The 17,858-nt window shown below is 62.8% G+C and overlaps 1 protein-coding gene across 2 annotated transcripts; it reads right to left on the reverse strand.

Annotated features, from left to right (window-relative positions):
• Positions 1 to 185: 185 nt before the first annotated feature.
• CPLX2 (complexin 2) lies at positions 186 to 16,420 on the reverse strand. Of its 2 annotated transcripts, XM_075102565.1 has the most exons (5): positions 16,291 to 16,420; positions 11,570 to 11,668; positions 2,483 to 2,590; positions 1,821 to 1,996; positions 186 to 1,648 (listed from the first exon to the last, which is right to left on the reverse strand). In XM_075102565.1, exons 3-5 carry the CDS (start codon positions 2,511 to 2,513, stop codon positions 1,451 to 1,453), a joined length of 405 nt encoding a protein of 134 aa, XP_074958666.1. In that variant the 5' UTR covers positions 2,514 to 2,590; positions 11,570 to 11,668; positions 16,291 to 16,420; the 3' UTR covers positions 186 to 1,450. The 2 variants fall into 2 exon arrangements, with proteins under 2 accessions (XP_074958666.1, XP_074958667.1); XM_075102566.1 differs by lacking the exons at positions 11,570 to 11,668; positions 16,291 to 16,420 and adding an exon at positions 4,728 to 4,763.
• Between the last annotated feature and the right edge of the window lie 1,438 nt (positions 16,421 to 17,858).

The raw sequence follows: 17,858 nt of genomic DNA on the forward strand, positions 1-17,858 counted from the left end.
CAGCTGGACTAAGCAGGGCTCTGGAAGCCATGTGTAGCCTCTCCCTTCACCTGTGACCTGGTTTTGGTGGGCCCTACGGCCTCCCCTAATGTGATAAGCTGCCAGGTCTCAGCCCTGAGGGGGATGGAGGGACGAGGGAGCTTCTGCGGGGCCCCAGGGAAGCAATGGCTGAGAAGAGGCCAGAGCAATGTACAAATCCCTTTATTTTATTAGTTTGTCAAAGACTAGTTCGAGCAGGATGGTCACAGCATGTCTGCAGGGCCCCGAGCTGCTTGCCACCTCCCAGGGAGGACCCTGGTGAGCAGCTGGGGGCTGTGGTGGAGGAAGCATGGGGAAGGGGGAGCATGGTGCGGCAAGGGATGGGCTGGGGTGAGGGTGTGCCCCTGCATCCCCTAGTTGGGGTGCAAGCAGCGGCTCCTGGGACACACCCAGGGCTCTTGCCCAGGGATCCCTTCCCAGGCCCAGGGGACCTGTGTGTCCAGCGTCGGGCAGGGGGCAGCCGAGCACTCCCAGCCCGGGACTGGCCCGGCAGCCCTCGGCCCCACGCTGGCTTTATTGCAGGGGGCAGAGCGGGGGCCCCGGCAGCATGGCGGGGGGCTCCCGGCTCAGTGCCGTGGGTGGCCCTGGAGACAGCGGGGACTCGGGGGTTGGCGCATGAGCAGCGGACACGAGGACGCATGGAGCGACGGGACACACCCTGGCACAGAGACACTAATGCGAGAACGGGGGGCCAGCGGGGCCAAGACACGGACGAGCGAGCAGTGGGGACGGGGCCGGGGGGGCCGAGGCAGGTAGGGTCCCTGCCCCGCACGTGCCTTTGTACACGGTCGGCGGAGCGTGGCGCCCGCTTCTCCCGGTGCTGAAGTATTGCAGTCTAACTGATATGGCTTTAACTATGGGGCCAGAGATGCGGGGAGGGGGGGGGTCCCCTCCAACCTCCCGATGCTGGGGCACACCGGGCAGCCCCGGGGGACCCCCGTGCCCAGGGACCGGGGATGGGGGAGCTGTGGGCAGGGCGCCTGGCTTTGTGCTTTGGGCTTGGCCCAGGGCAGGACGGGGCAGGGGGATGGCAGTGCTGGGGACAAGGGCAGGCAAGTGGAGGCCTGCCGGGGTCCCCTGGGAGGGCAGGAGAGGCAGGGCAGGGGGCACAGGGAGCCACCCCGGGGTGGGCCGGTTGGGCCTGGGGTGCCCCCGGCCTGCCACGAGGTTACATCAGTGCATTTGGTCCCAGTTCGCCCTGTCCGGCCAGGGCCACTCCCCTTTGGCACGGTGTGATGGGGGGGCCCTGCCTGGACGGGACAGGGTGGGTTTTTGGTCTGGTCAGGGGAAAGGTCAGGAGGGGATGGGGAGGGGGTGTGGGACCCCCCCTGGGGCCAAGGGAACTGATGGAGGGGTCAGAGGGGAGAGGGCGCCCGTGCCCCAGCACCCCATGGCAGGGTTGGTGGTGCTGTTACTTCTTGAACATATCCTGCAATGGGCCTGGCAGGTACTTGAGGACGGTGTCCAGGATGCTCTCCTCCTCCTCCTCCTCCTCGTCCCCACAGCCCGCTGGAATCGCCTTCTTGGGGCGTGTCAGGCTGCCCTCACATGGCTGCTCCAGTGCGGCTTTCTCCTCCGCCTCCTTCTCCTCCTTCTTCTTCAGCCCGTACTGTGCGGACACAAGCCCTCAGCAGAGCAGGCAGCGAATGCTGCCTGCTCTGTGCCCCATGCCCATCACCGCTGCCTTGAGCCACCCTTCTCCCTGGCCATGCTGGCTACCTGTCCCAGCCCCACTGCGGGTGCCGTGGGCAGGGGTGGGTGCAGGGTAGGTGTGTGCCCACCTTGTCGCGGATCTGCTGCCGGACTTTCTCCCGCTCGGCTTCCATGCGGGCGTGTTTGGCTTTCCGCTCCTCCTCCTGCTGGCGCAGGGCCTCCTGCCTCTCCTCCTCCTTCTTTTGTGCGTCAGGGTCCTTCTCCTCCTCACCCCCCAGCATCTTCCCCATGTCCTTGGTGGCGCCTGTGCAGCACAAGACCATCAGCTGGTCCCCAAGGGTGCTGCAGCCTGGTACTGGCTGCTGAAGCCCCTACAGAGGCAGGGAGGGCACGGAGCCCTCCAGCAAGGACGACCCGGGACGTTCCCAGGGCCACTGGCAACAGAGCTGGCTGCAGACGGGCTCTGGAGGCTGCAGGGATGGGGAGTGCTGTGGGCTGGCTGTGCTGCCCTAGTTTGCTGTCAGCTGGGGGAGACACCGGCAGCTACTTTGGTGCTGGCACCCAGGGGACCCGCTGGGGAATCCCACTTAGTGGCAGGAGAGACGGGATTCCCCAGCCAGGCGCTGCCGGCACTGGGAATGGGAGTCCTGTTGGGCTCTGACAGCAGCTCCCCGCTGCCAGCAGCTCTCCCCAACAGCTCTGTCACCCTGCCATGTCCCTCCCGCCGCGCTCCCTGGGGTGCCAGGCTGGCACCCCTCCTGGAGGGGGGACCTTAATAGCACCCACTCACCGCCCAGTGCTTGCTTCATGACAAAGTCCATGGTGCCGGTGTGTGTGTGTGGCTAGGCCAGCGCCCAGCTCTCATTCACTGCCGTCCGGGCTCGCCAACCAGGGCCACCTGCGTGGGCAGAGAGGAACGTGGTCGGGGAAGCTGTGCCCAGGGTCCCCACCACCCAGGCATGAGGGATGGCATGGTCCCTCAGGCTGCAGGATGCACCCGCTGTGTCACCAGCCCCAAATGTCTTCCAGGATGGGCAGAGGGAGCTTTTGGGGTCTGCAGGCAGAGGGTGGACAGATCTGCCCGCTGGCAGCGCCTGCTCCCCTCGGCACCCTCCCCACATCCCTGCTGGCCTTGGGGACCTGCGGAGGGACTTTCTGCCCAGCACTGCCCTTGGTGGGGCAGCGGGACCTGGAAGCCCTGGGGTGCTGCCTGGGGGCTGGGGGGATAGACACCCACCACCCACTGCGTGACCCTGCTTTGAGGGTGGGGGGGACAGATCCTGCCTGGGGATACCACCGTGGCTCAGCCAGACACAGGGTGCTGTGAGTGCATGTGTGTGTTTGTGTGCGTGCATGTGCGCTGCAGAGGGATGGAGAAATGGCTGTTGGCAGGTTGTGACAGTGTTTGGGGGCTGTAGGGGTTGTAGGCAGCAGCATGTGACTGTGTGTGTGAGATCCCTGTGGGGTGCTGGGGATGGGTGACAACGTGCAGGGGTAGTGCATGTGCAGGATGGATGCAGCATGTGCAGCATGTATGTGCATGCTGTGTTTGCGTGCGCTCTGTGTGTGTGAGCTGTATGTGCAGGCTGTGTGTTTGGTCAAGAGGTGTGTTTGCAGGCTGTGTTTGCATGGGGGGTGTGCACACGTGCGTGTGTTTAAGTTTGTGCGGCTGCAAGCTGCATGTGCCCACACAGTGTGCGGGTTTGCAGCCTGTTTGCAAGCTTTGAGTGAGTGTGTGTGTGAGTCTGGGGTTTTGCGAGCCCTGTGGATATGTGTGAGGGCTTGCAAGGGGGTGTCTACATGCAGAGGTTTGCAGGCTGTGTTTGTGTGCGCTGTGCGTGTCTGTGCTGTGTGTATGTGTTTGCACACTGTGTGTGGGGGTTGCAGGCTGTGATAGTGTGTGTGTGGGACTGTGTGTGCAGGTCTATGGGTTTGCAGGCTGTACGGGGGGTGTGTGTGTGCGCGCACACGAATTTGCAGACTGCTGCGTGTGTGTACCTGTGGGGGTGTTGCAGGCTGTTTGCATGCTCTGTGTGTGTTGTGTGTGGATATAGGGGATTGCAGGTGGTGTGTTTTGTGTGTGTGTGTGGTGTGTTTGCCGATGCCCCCCACGTGCCCTGTGCGTGGGGCGGGGGGGGGCTGCAGGCTGTGCTAGCAGCCTGGGCGTGTGGTTTGCAGCATGTGTATGTGCGTGTGTGCATGTATATGTGTGTGCGTGCCCGGTGGGTGCTGCAGCCTCGCGCCCCCCCCCCCCCAGCTCCCCGGACCTCGCTGGCCTGCGTGGGGGCTCCGCAAACCAAGACCCGGGGAAGTTTGTTGCTCCCAGCCCCGGGGCACCCCGCGGCACTGAGGGGCGGGGGGGGGCGGAGGCTCCTACAGGAGGTGGTGGGCTGAGCCCCGGGGCCGCAGAGGGGCTCAGGGGACAGTGGGGACGTGCGTGGGGACACCGGGGCCGCAGGGAGGGTGCAGGGGATAGCGGGGACCATTGAGACACGGGGGGGACCAGAACACCGGGGTCGCGGGGGGGGGGGGGGGGCGAGTGCAGCAACACCAGGGTACGTGGGCGGACACCGGGGGGGAGCAGGGAACGGGCGACGCGGGGAGGGGGGGACACCGGCAGGCGCCGGGACACCCTGGCTACAAGGGCTGCAGCGACGAAGGGGACACGGGGGGGCGCTGGGAGGGCGGGGGACAGCGGGGACACGGGACAACATGGGGGATACCCGGCATGCGGGAAACACCAGGACCGCAGAGGGGTGCGGAGCCCCGGGGAACCGCACCGCGGGGGTGGGCGCAGGGACACGCAGGACGCAGGACCCGGGACACGCACCGGGGGTGCAGGGGACACTGGGGACGCGGGGCGGGTGGGGGGTAGCTGTCGCGGGGACACGGGGAGGGTGGGAGCCGCCTGGAGGGGTCGCGCAGGGGACGCGGTGCCGCGGGGACCCACCGCCCCCCCTCCCCCCCGTGGATGCGGTGCGGGGCCCCACCCGGTGCCGCAGCGGCGGCGCTGTCCCTTCAGCACCGGCACTCACCGGCTCCGCCGCCGCTCTCCGCTGCCGCCGCTCCGCCCTCCCGCCCAGCCCCGCCCCGCGGCGGCCCGGCCCCCCGCCCGCCCCCGGCGGCACGCGTGGGACCGCCTGGGGCGACACGCCGCCCGCCCCGCCACCGCGCAGCCCGCCACCCCACGGAGTGGAGGATGCGGGGACCCCCCCCCCCGGAAACACCACACAACCCCCAGGGAAACGTCCCGCTGCGGGAAGGGGTGTAGCCCGGGGAGCCCCGCACCGCACCCCAGGATGCGGAAGGGGCCCCCCCGGACACCTCCACCCCCCAGCTCTCCCGCAGCAGAGGGATGGGGGGGGAAGCGCGTCCTGCGCGGGGTTAATGATTCACCTCCGCGGCAATTAATGGGCAGAACGAGCATTAATCAGTTGGAGCCACCGAGGAGCTGCCCCCCAGGCTTCAATCCCGCACCCCTTGCTCCCTTACACAGCACCCCAAGCCGCAGCAGTCTGTCCCTCTCCGCAGCTGCGCAGGGCGGCTGCGGGAGTTTAATTAAAGTCCCTGATAAATCACCTCAGCGCCCCCCCCCCCCCAGCCTACCCCCTGCCAACAGCTGCCCGTGGAGGCTTTGGACTTTTGTTGCTGCTCCCCGCGGGAGGAGTCCCACGGCAGGCGGGGGGTGCTCAGGCAGGAGGGGCTGCACGGCCACGATACCCACAGAGCTCAGGACCCCCATGAGCACAGGGGTCCTGGGGAAGGAAATGGGGGGGACCACCCTGCTTTGGCCCCCTGCGCCTGCCCAAAGGGAGACGGGCTTCTGCAGCCCCCTCCTGCCCTCCCCGGCTGTGGGACAGGGCACGTGCCCCACCGTCAGCCCTGCCACCCCTCAGAGGGGCAGTCGGCGCCTCCTAATTAATCCAGCCCTGGGTTATTAGAAACAAGATGAGCCCTTTGCAAATGAGATTAGTGGTGCTCTGAGCCAGGCTTTGGGGATAGCTGGTGTTTAATGGTGAGGCTCTGGAGCAGCAGCCCTGCAGGGATACTTGCGGCTATGGCCCGGAAAAGTGCTACCTAGAGTCTGGGTGTGGGGTCGTTTTGGTGAACCCCACAACCCACCCCTGCAGCACGTGGGAGGCTGCAGAGAGCTGGGATGGGCTGCAGTTGCCCCCACAAGCCTGGTGGTGCAGGCTGCAGAGATGCTGCTGGTGCCATTAGGCGCTGCTGGGGCTGCTGTGGGGAGGTCGAGGTGATGCGGGACGTGGGGCAGCAGTGGGGAGCCATCCCACAGCTGGGAGGGCTGGAGCCACGCCACAACCTGTGCCAGCCTAGCATCTCTACAGGGATGCAGCACCAGCAGACCCGTGTGTGTGCACTTGCTGCCGGCTCCTGCCCCAACGCACAGGTGCTGCTGCGGGTGGGTCTCAGCACAGGGACAACACATCGAAAACATGTCCCTCTTGTTCACCCCATCACCACGCCCCAAAATACCCCCTTAGCACACCCCATCCCTGCCAGCCCCAAGCCCGCAGCCTCCTTCTGCCAACAATTCCTTTTCCATCTCTGCAGAAAAAACACCTCCTGCCTTCACGCCGAGCCCCATTCTGCCCGCCAGGACCTGGTGGGACAGGCACAGGGGCAGCAGGACAGGCCTGCACTTGGCCCATCCATCTGTCCATCCTGCAGCAGCTCTGCTCAGGGCACTGACGTCAGCGCTCCCGGCAGCCGGGCGGTGGGCGGGTGGCACCGCTGCTATTGTATTAAAAATAATACAGCGGAGCATAAATTCATTACAGATAAGTGTGACAGCCAGGAGGAATTAACGAGCCCATCTCTCAGCGCCTGACAAACGCCTCCTTTTGTTCCTGGGATGGGTCCTTGAGTCTTTCAATCCTTGGAGATGCCTTGGCTCATTAAGCACATCCTCCCCCAGTAGCTCCCAGCGTGCCCAGGGACTGCTCCCAGTATGAGTTGTGGCCAAGCTGGCAGGGCTGTCCCTTGTGCCAGCACCCAGCGCTAAGCCAGGCTTGTTCTCCTTGGTGTCTGGTGGCCTGGAGTGCTGTCCCCAAGTGTGGGACCCCACGTGGGATACGGGGTGGCCAGGGGGAGGTGGGCGAAGCAGCTCCTGTGCCTGCTGCCGCGGGAAGCACGAGGCTCATGTGAGCTGAGGCCAACCACCCTGGCACTCCAGTTGCTGGTGCTGGCAGCGCAACCACAGCTGATGGGCTGGTGGGTGCCCAACTCTGCCCTGTTGGCGGTCTCCCATGGCAAAGGCAGCCAGGGGCACGTCACCAGCCCTGGATATTGCCTCTGTCCTCCTGCCCTACACATCCCTGTGGACACCCCTGCTCCCAGGATGGGGATGGGCCCAGGGGACCCCTGCAGTCCCAGAGCTGAGCTGGCTCTGGCAGGTGTTTGGAGGATGCTCCTGGTGCTGGTAGCTTGCTTGTGCCTGGCATGGGCACTCCTTAGGCACAGCTGTCCCCTGGCATTGTCCTGGGCAGTGCCACCTGCCGGGTGGCTGCCTGGAAATGCTGGGGAAGGCAGGAAGGGAAGGGATGGGGAGGGATGGGAGGGCAGCACCATGGCCAGATGGAGGAGGAAGCTCTCAGCACTGCCAAGTCCTGCAAGTCACCTCCGTGCCGGCTCACGGGGGCAACGTGGCAGGGACAGAGCCAGCGCAGGTGCCAGGGCCCCGGCAGTGCTTCGCTCTGCTCCCCAATGGTGCCTGGGGAAAGAGCATGAGGCTGGCTGCCACTGCTGCATTGCCCACCGCATCCGCTGCCAGCAACACCGTGAGTGGCACCTGCCCACCCTGCTGCCAGCGTTGCCCCCAGGTCTTGTAGCCACACAAGGTCACAGCCTCTGTGGGCACTTGCAAAGCTCCCAGGTCGAACTGGATGCCTGAGTACCTGCACCCATCCCTGTGGCACTGCCAGCCCAGCCTGCAGCCACTCATTAGCACAGGACAGTTATTTTACTTATTCTTCCCCCCGACCTCTGCAGAAAATAATTATTGGTCCTTCTCATCCCACCAAGGGATTAAAAGTGGTTAACTCCATTTCCAAAGGCTTTGTTATGTTGGTTTTCCCTTAGCTGCTGCACAAGGCGATTTCCACAGTGCCACTTAGGCAGCTTTTATCAGGTTGTCTCCTGGAGGTAATTGGGTTTTTCAGGAGCCTGTTTAGAATTCGTAAGCCAGCCTCTTAAACAAAACAAAAACAGCAGTGGGAAGAAGGGGAAGAGGCAGCACAAAACATGCAGCAGCTGCCACCTCGGAAGAGCAGCCCTGGCCCCTTGGGGCTGGCACCTGGCGGCGATGGGGACAGGAACAGGCACCAGCATGCTGTAGCGTCAGGCTGTGGCTGGACCTCCCAGTGCAGCAGCTGAGCACAATGAGGGTGCACACACTGCAAGGACAGCCCCTGCCCCCCCGCTGTCCCTCCCACTGGCGACACTGCACAAGGCGAGGGGGACCCGGGGTCACTCCATTATGCCATGCCCAGGGCGAGCATGCAGTGCTCAGAGCTGTCCACGTCCAGCCCCCGGGGCTGCTGGGGCCACCGCTCTGCCCCTGCAGCAAGCCACAGCACCCCCAGCACCCCGTCCCCCATTATCCTCCACTATATCAGGCACAGGGTGTGAACGTGGGTCTCACCATGGGGCCAGCATGGAGTGCACTAAGAGCCCTGGGGCTGGCAGGGAGGGAGGTGGGCTCGTGCTGCAGCTTGACTCTGGCTCCGCCACAGTGCTCTGCCCGACCATGGGAGCAGCACTGTGGCAGCAGGGGGCTGGGGATGGCAGGGTCCTCAGAGCTCACCAGTGAGGGACAAAGAAAACAGGCCAAATCCACCCCAGGAGCCACCCTCACAGGATGACTTCTGCTGGCCCCATGCCCTGAGGGTCTCCCCAGCTTTGGGCTTTGCTGGCTGGACAGGGAAGGCTCCTGCCTGGTGTCCTCTCTGTTCCCTGCTCTGCACAGGCACAGCAAAGTACTCCTGCAGCCAGAGGGACTCTGGGCTGATGCTGTGGCTTTTCCTGCTGTCATGGGCCTGTGTGCATTAACAGCATGGCCCAGTCAGCATCGGTATTGCAACTCATCTGCATTGCTACCATGGCCCTGTCGGCATGGCTCCTGCAGACCCATCTGCCCCCTCCTGCTGGACTCCTGCCTGCAGCATGGAGGGGCATGCTGGGCACCCCCAGCCCATCCCTGCCCAGCTCTGTGCCGTGGGGTGCAGTGTGGGCTGCAGAATGGGTGGCAGAGAGCTGCTGCAGCAGATGGTTGGCAGGACCGGATCACGGCACTGTATGCAATGAGGGATGCGTGCATCCCCGGGGGGGTGTTGTTTGCAGGAGCTGGTTGTGAATTAGTGCCTGCAGGGCCCCAAGCACATGCCTGCTCATCCCGAGCATGGCAGCTGGCGTGCGAGCTGGGGTGGCTGCGGCTGAAGGAGGGATGGGGTGAGGACGGGACTGAGCCCACGGCTTCCAGCTGTGCCCAGCATGGTGGTGTCCCAGGAGGATGCCTGAGAGGGAGGGGTGCTCCCAGTGCTGCTCAGCCCTCCAAAACTCCCCCAAAAGACCATCTACACCTACATCTGTGCAAAAGAGAGTGATGGAGGGGCTCAGTCTCCCAGCAAGAGTGGACAGGGACTGAGCTCCAGGCTCAGGCTAAGAAGCACCCAGAGTGGCTGGGATGCCAGCCGCTGCGTGACCGAGTGCCGTGGCTTTGCCGCTGTTCCTCTGTGCCCTGTGACAGAAAGCTCTGCTCACCCAGCCCCAGCCTCAGGGCCACCCAGACCCCTGTTGTGTCCACGTCCCCATAAGTCTGCCGGAGCCACGGCAATCCACGCTGCAGCCACCCACTGCCCCGTGAGCACTGGGGGATGCCTGGATAGACCCCGCTGGCCGAGCGCTGCAGTGGTGACTCCTCGTCCCCGCGGCTCACGGCGTGCTTCCGGTGCCTCTGTGCCATGCATTATTAAACAGAGGCACTGCAGCCTCTCGCTGTTTATCCTGGCATGGCTGTGCACGGAGCAGGCTGTGGGAGCTGCGGTGGCTCGCTGCAGTCTCAGCTGGAAGATTTAGGCTCACTGTGGCCGATTCCCCAATTAGGTTTATGACCCCTAGGGTTACTCACCTGCCCATTTCCCACCTCCCCACCCCACACAGGATGGATCCCACCCCCCTGTAAAAAAGCCACCGTGTACTCAGCCTTGGTGCTGTCACCTACACGGCTTTCTCCTGCCCGCACAGCAGGTACTTAGAGCATTTACATCCCAATCACCGTATATAAAGGCACACTTGCGCTGAGTCCACCCCATCAATATTTATGGCAGGCACGCACACCCGCACAGCTCTGCAGGGACCGGTGCAGAGTGAAGCTGGGTGCAGCACACCAGGCACTACTTGGGGAGCAGACAAAAGCCCCCCCGAGCCCCTGCGCTGCCTTCCCGTCCCTCCGCATTGCCTCAGCCTTCAGCTTTGGGGAAGGAGCCAGACTGTGCACGTACTGATTTCCATCCCCGCCACCCCGGCAGGGAGATGCAGGGCCTGTGCAGACGCTGACAACGGAGGTGGCTGGGACTGTGCAGGGAGTGGATGCCCGAGGGTCCTCTCCTGGCTTCGTGTCAGGAGGGAATTTGGGCACCTGCTTCCCACAGAAAGCCTCAGAGGGGTTATACTGACCCTCATTTCACTGGCAGGGGAAAGGCATGAAAGACAAGGGCATGATTAGGTCAAGACCAGGCACCCAGATCACAGCAGAGCAATGGCTGCCCCTGCCTGTCCCCCCTCCAGCCAAAAGCACCCTCAAAAATGAGACCTCAGGCACTGCTCCTCTGAGGTTCAGCCTCATGCTGATAGAGGTGTTGGTTTTGCAAAGAAGCTGAAAGCTCTCTGGGGCCCCTGAGATGAGGGCAGAGAGCCTGGGGTGCTTTAACCCCCGCCACACTGCTGAGGCTGGGGAGTGGGAGGAAGAGGGAAGCGGAGATGCTGCTACAGCTGGTCCTGCTCTACCCAAACTCCCAGCCTGGCTCTGGGAGAGCACCTGCCTTCCTAGGGGAGAAGGGCCCATCACCTCCCATGAACGGGGAGGTTTGGGAGCTGAGATGCCCTGTGCCCTGGGCAACAGAGCCAGCCGAGGGCCACAACACCGGGGACACCCTGTCCTCCAAAGGCAGCAGATGGCTGCACGGTGGGGGGCTCTGTGACAGTGTTGGGGGGACATCTGGGTGTCTGGGCTCAAGCCAAGCTGCAGCTTGGTGGGAGTGGGATGAGCCTGTACTGCAATGGCTCAGGGTGCTGGGAGGGGTGAAACCCCTGCACTGGGGAGCAGCTGGGATAGATGGGGGGCTCACTGACCACCCCGGCTGAGACCTCCCCAGCCTGCTTGCTCTCAGGGTTTCCACTGCAGTGTGATGCTGGACAGGCACGGTGCTGCTCCAAGAGCTGCTGGGGCTCTGGCCAGAAAATTAATTCTTGGCTGCTTGCAGTGGGGTTTGGCGTGTACCTTTCCCATCTGGGGGCTTTCAAAGGAAAAAAAAAAAAAAAAAGAAAGAAAGAAAGAAGGAAAAAAAGCCCCTGGCCCTGCACCAGCTCTACAGTCACCATCACCTGCCACAGTCCCCAGGCAGGACCGTGCCCAGCACCCACCCTGGAGCCCCAGCTGCTCCCCCTCCCATGGCCTCAGCCTGGTCCTGAGCCGGTCTGGATGCCTCTCACCCTGCACTGAGGTCTTGCCAGGATGCCCATGATGAACACCCCATCCTGGGGGACCTGACTGGCTCTACCCAGTCAGCCCCAGGCATTACCTCTGCACCCCACATCCATCCGATGGCTGCACCGTGTTGGTTGGGGCAGCGCTGCCTACCTTGATGCGTGCAGAGCGGGGTGTCCGCAGGCTTCGGCACCTAATTCAGTGGGTTGAGGACCTTGTGGGGGTGGCTGGGCATCGCAGGGAGAGCGGGGCCTGCAGGAGACACCGACAGTGAGAGGATCAGCTTTGTGGTGGTGCCCAAGGACCGGATGGCGTGGACAAAGCAGAATCACCTGATGGGTGATGGACAGAGCACAACACTGCCCACTGTCCTCTCTGTCTACCCAGGGGAGCCCAGGGTGGGTCTGTGCACCCCCTAGCATCCCACCCCCAAGGACAGGAGCAACCTGCTGCCAACATGCACCGTCTCCTCTCAGGTGGGAGCCCAGCAGGGCAGGCAGAGGGTGACAGGCTGCAGGAGGTGGCAGCCTATCAGGGTCTGTGCTCCTCTCCCAGATCAGGGACACCACCTCTGCTGCTGGCAGAGGGCTCCTGGCCATCTCTGCAGACACCCAGCAGTTTGGATGCCTTCATTAAATATTTATAGGGCTCTCAACTCTTTGAGGGTTTTAAAATTTCACATTAACTCTGCCTTCCTCAGCTTGCAAATGAATTTCTTCTATGGAGAACATAATGCCTAGTTAAAACAAGCCACCAAACAAAAGCCCTTGCTCAGACTTTGCAATCTGAGAAAGCCTGGACCCCCTCCAGGCCCCCACTTCTGCTGGACCTCAGGAAGCTCCTGCCCGGGGATCTTGTCCGTTCCCTGAATGTCCTTGAAATCCCCGTGATGCTCGAGGAGACCCAGGGGATGCTGGCCTGGGTGGGGGCTGTGCAGAGGCCCAGGTACCAGGGTGCTGGGTGCCACGCTGCCAGTTTCTTGGAGTGGCCTGTCCTTATGGTGTGGCTGGTGCCACTGCAACATGTGCCATGAGTCTGATTTGTGCTCTGCAACTTGGGGAGCAGGTTCCTGGGGAAGTTCCATATTCATCCTGACTTTGAGCAAAGGCTTTTCCTGCACCCTGGGGAAGGAGGGAGGTTTTGGCAAATTGGAAATAAATATATGATCCAGGGGAGCCAGGGGAAACACAGGCAAACAGTGATGCTGGAGGAACAGGGACTGGGATGGATGGAGCCTGCATTTTTGAAAGCATTACAGAGCAGGGATGCCTTGTCCCAGCCCAGGGGCAGGAGACACTGCCAGCCCCCGGGGTACAGCACTGGGCTTGGGAAGAGTGCAGGCTCACCCAGGGGACCCCAAGCTCTGGGGGCTGCAGGGAAGGGGCAGAGGGTCCCCAGTGGGATCCCCAAGGAGACCCCAGAACTGTGACTGCTTCCCTGGGAAATGCAGCGCTAAAAGCTCAGCCTGGAAAGGGCTCAGCAGCAGTGTGAAGGTGACCTTTGCTGGGGACAACCGCTGCCTCCTTCGGGATGTGGGAAGGCTGGGGAGTAGGGTAACACAGGCTGCAGAGTGCTGCGGGGATGCGTGCCTGGGGTGGCTGGTTTCCAGACAGCTCAGCGCCAAGGAGACGATCTGGGCTGGGACAGGATCAGTCCCCTGCTTTGTCAGCCATGGCCTGGGGTGCAAATTAGCCATTCTATGCTGAAACCCCAGAAGGTGGGAAGAGTGGGGACCCCCCACCTGGGGACCTGAGAGGATGCACAGGGTACTGGGGGGTGCTGTACTGATCCCTGCAGGGTATATTTTTTCTGAGACAGACTGAAGATTTTTTTTGTCCTGCCTTTGCAACGGCAGAGCCTGCCAGTACCACAAAGATGCATCTCACCTGAACAGCTGCACTAGCTCGGTCTGTCCAGGCAACCAGACATCAACTGCAGCCAAAAGCAGAGGACAGTGAAGAGCAGAGCAGGATGTCAGTGCCAGGACACCCCCAGCTCCGGGGACTGCAGTGCCCTCAGGCACTGGCAGGGCTGCTTTTATCCAGCTGAGGTCTGGACACAAGACAGTATCCAGGGCAAACTTAATGCTTGAGATGAGACCATTAGTGAGTCTGCAGCTCCTCTGCTTTGGCACCTCTGGCTCTCGGCACCCTGCTTTTATAACTGAGCTTGTCCAAATGTCTGCAGAGGAGGGCAGGCTGGGGAAGGGAGGCAGAGGGGTGCGCAAGCTGGGAAACTCTGGGCCACATCTCAAAGCACTTTTCTTGCCTAAGAGAAATGCTCTTGTGACCTGCCTTGGGGCTGGCATCAGCCTTGTGTCCAGGCATCGGGGTGGGAAAGAAGGCTCAGAGACATGACGCTTGGGCAAAATATCTGCGCACTGGACTCGGTGCCAGCAGTGTGCTATCCTGGCTCTCATGCAAGGGTGAAAAGGGCTCAGGGCTCCATGCTGTGCTGGGCAGCACCCAGAGGTATTTCTCAGCTGGAGTCCTGTACCTGAGCCAACCTGCCATGCCTTCAAAAAGTAGACCCTCAGCCTCAAAAATCTCAATGCCCCTTGCAGACTTCATCTTGCCATGGGCTGGGGCAGGTCTGGGTCACATTGTCACAAAGCTCTGGGATTTGGCTGAGATGAATGATGTTTCTGAGCCTCTGGTGAGTGTTACAGCAGGAGCTGCTGGGAGCAGCTGGGGAGGGACAGATCTGCCGGCCTGGCTGCTTACAGGAGGAACAGGCACCTGCAGTGCAGAACAGCACAGAAAACATGACAGTGGCTCCTGACGAGGCATCGGGTGACCCAGGGACATGCTGAAGTCTGGAGGCATGGCCTGGAAAGCCCATGGCTGTCCGAGGCACATGGTCCAGGTCTCTATGGCCAGGAAGGCTTTGCAGAGTCAGAAGAGGTGGAGGGGAAAGCTCCTGGGACGAGCAAGCAGAGAGCGCTCATGTTAGAGCAGCCCGCAGGAGCACAGCTTGTTTACCCTGGCTGAGCAGGCCTGATTGCTCTCTATAAATACACCCAGCGAGTAAACACTGGGGAGGGAGAAGGATCATTTAAACTCGAGGATGATGCTGGCATAAGAACAAATGTGGAGGTCTGGCCAGGAACACGCAGAGACTGTGGGCAAGAGCAGAGATCCTCTGGATGCTGGGAAGGTCCTGCTCTGGGCGAGGGGTCCAGCCCAAGCTGTTCAGGCAGCGAGGGTCTTGGGCTTGGTGCTGGTGGGAAAGGCGGCAGTCCAGGCTGCAGTGCCCATGCCCACCTGCCAGACCAGACCTCTCCTGCTCTGCACTGTGGGCGCCCATGGGTGCCCAGCACTGGGAGCGGAGCTGTACCACTCTGCCAGCAGTCACCATCTCTTCCACAGAGGGTTTCTCTGCAATACCGGACCTTCGCTGGGATCTCTCAGCTACAGTGCTAAAACCATGACAGGCAACTTGACGTGGCTTCCCTCGGCTCCCAACAAGCAGCACCGGGCCTGGCAGGCTGTGCCTGGCAGCAGCCTCTGCAGAAACCCAGGGAAGAGCCAAGGTGCGAACCGCAATCATCCTCCAGTGCTTCGAGGTGTTAATAGCTCTGTCTGGTTGGGGTCATTTCAATACTAATGTTATTACGTGAGGCAATCGAAGAAACAAACACTCAGCCCATAGCCAAGGGAGATTTTGAGACATTTTTCTGTGCCAGTTTGCCTCAGCTGAGCTGTTACGTTTCCCCAGGACAGTGACGGCTGGATACCCAGAGCAGTGCTGCTGGCCAGGGGCTGAGCTCCCTGTTTTCCCCGGCCACATCAGAGCCCTTCCTGGCACCTGTCAGGATGCTGAGGCCTCGGGGGGACAAGGGCAGGTTTGGCAGGGAGGACAAGACTCTGCTCGGCAAGCCCAGCCCATCCTTCCTCATCCTCATTTGCCAAACCCAGCACCTCAGCTTGACTCAAATTGCTTCAGCTCCTTCACCAGACTTGGCCAGCAGCTGCCACAGCCCGCTGAGCCTTGCTGGTCGTGCAGAGAAGCCCTGAGCTGCCAGCCCTGTCCAGAACGAAGGTGCCAGCCCTGCTTCGCTGCTCTGACTTACTGCACTGCCTGCCTCAGGCAGCGGCTGCCCGGTCACGCTTCTGCCATGCGGGTGGCAGTGCCACTGTGTGCTGCCAGGCCTGGACCACGGCAGCCACCTGCTCTGTGTGCTGCAGCCACGACACTGGGGGCATGGTGGGGAGAGGGGCTGGAGTGCAGGGCATCAGAAGGACCCTGGGGGGATGGTGTAGTGGAGAGAGGGGCCGGAGCATGGGAACCAGAGGACCATGCAACAGAGCGTGCAGCTGGGATGCTCCACGAGTGGTTGGACTTAGCTGCAGAGAGCAGGATGGAGGAAGGAGATGTGATAGGGAGGCGTGGGAAGAGCTCGGTGGGGTATTAGGAGCTCCCCACAGCAGAAGGTTTTGCGGAGCCTCCCCGGGTGCAGGCAGGGGGGGTTGTGGGGGGAGCAGGTCACCTCCTCTCCCTGCCCACAGCCCCGCTCTGCAGAGCCGCTCCGCAGGGATGGCCAGGAACGGAGGGGCTGGAGTGGGGGGGATGAAAACCACCGTCTGGGAGGTGACAGCCCTTCTCCTGCCATCCCCTTCGCATGGGCGTCCCCCCCCTCCCCACCCTGCGGGGGGAGCAGTCGGGGACGCACCGCTCAGCCCCGCATCTTGCACCCGCATCGCGCACCGCATCCCGCATGCCGCATCCCGCATCCCCGCGGCCGCCGCCCCGTTACATAAGCCGGCGCCCCCGGGAGGCTCGGCGGGCCGGTCCCGGTCCCCGGTCCCCGTCCCCGGTCCCCCCCCGGGCTCTGCGGCATGGCGGGGCCGCCCCCGGCCCGGCCCCGCACCCACCTGGCTGGGCTCGGCGCGGCTCCGGTCCGCCCCGTCCGCCCCCGGCGCAGGGAAGGAGCCGCCGCCGGAAGGGAGGCGGGAGCCGTAGCGGTACGGGGAGGGGGGGCCCGGTGCTGACTCCCCCTCCGCGCGCACGGCCTCCCGGGCGGGGCCGGCTCCGGGCCCGCCCCCGGCCCGCCCCGCGCCCCGGGCGGCAGCCCGCGGTCCCGGCCTTCCGTTCCCGCAGCCGGCAATTTCCCTCCAGTACCCGATGATTGTCCCCTCTGCCCGGCAGGTCCACTCGGTTCCCAGTGGCTGCAACCCCCCGGTACGCAGCCGCCCCCTTCGGTACCCCGCAGTTGCACCCCTGCTATCCACCCAACCCACCGGTACCCGGCAATTGCCTCCCAGTACCCAGGCATCCCTCCCAGCACCTGGCCATGCCTCTGGTTCCCAGCAGTTGCACCTCCAGTGCCCATAACAGCCACCCTCCAGTGCCCATAACAGCCATCCCCGGAACCTGGCCATACCTCCCAATCCCCACCCAGAGACCCCTGTTGCACCTGACAAAGCTCTTGCCCAGGGTGTCTTGGTGTCCCAAGGATGGGGAATGAGGAGAGCTGGGAATGGCCAAGAGGACTCCCGAGATCCCCAATGGCCCGAAGGGCTGGGACTCATCCTCCCCCTGCCCAGCCCCTCTTCACAGGCTGCTGCCCTCGCTTCCCTGGCAGGCAGGCAAAGCAGTCCTTTCCCTAGGGCTTGCTTTGGGTTTGTGGGTGTGCGGAACAGCTCCTGGTGAGCCGTGGGGTTGCTCTGAGGCTGATGCTTTCTTGGGTCAGGTCCTTGCTTTGCAACTCATCTTTGCTGTAGTTTTGGCCATTGGGACCTGATCTCCTGAAAAATGGGGTCTTGCCTCTCTGTCCTGAATGGGGAGTGTGGGATGGCCATGCCTTAGCGCCTGAGGACGGCTCAGCAGCCAGTCTTGGGGGAGCTCGCTGCTCACATTTCCCAATTTGGGGGGTCCCTACTCCACCAGGCGTCATGGCAGGTGGGATGCAGGTCCACCAGGAGCCACCTCTGGGGTCAGCCCACCCTGCTCCCTGCTGTGCTGTTCATCACATCACACAGCAGCTCATCATGAGACTTTCTTTTGCAGGACTACTGTGGGATGGAAAGGCTGATGAATAGATCAATCCCCCTTGGTGCTGAGGTAGCAAAACTTGGATGCAAATGGAGGAGCAGCGCTGGGGCTGGCAGCCTGACGGATGGGGTGGCACCACTTGCGAATTCCCCCATGCAGCTGCCGCAGACAGAACTGCCTGCAGCCAAGTGGGCAGCTCTGATTGCCTGCTCGCCATGTTTTATTTATCAAAACGCTCAATATGCAGGCTCTCTCCTGCTGTCCCACATTCTTCCCGGATTCTCTTGCCTGAAAATGGAAGCAGCAGTTTGGAGAGGGGCCGTGGGATGCTGCCTGTTCCCCCCAGGCCTGGGGGCACCAGCCCCTTTGCCTCCCTGTGGTGGGCTCCTGTGAGCCATTGGCACTGCTCTGCTCTGCTGCTGTCACTCAGCCGCCGCTATGCCAAGGA

Source organism: Phalacrocorax aristotelis, chromosome 8 (genome assembly GCF_949628215.1).
Source record: "Phalacrocorax aristotelis chromosome 8, bGulAri2.1, whole genome shotgun sequence".
In the NCBI taxonomy this organism is placed as follows: Eukaryota; Metazoa; Chordata; class Aves; order Suliformes; family Phalacrocoracidae; genus Phalacrocorax; species Phalacrocorax aristotelis.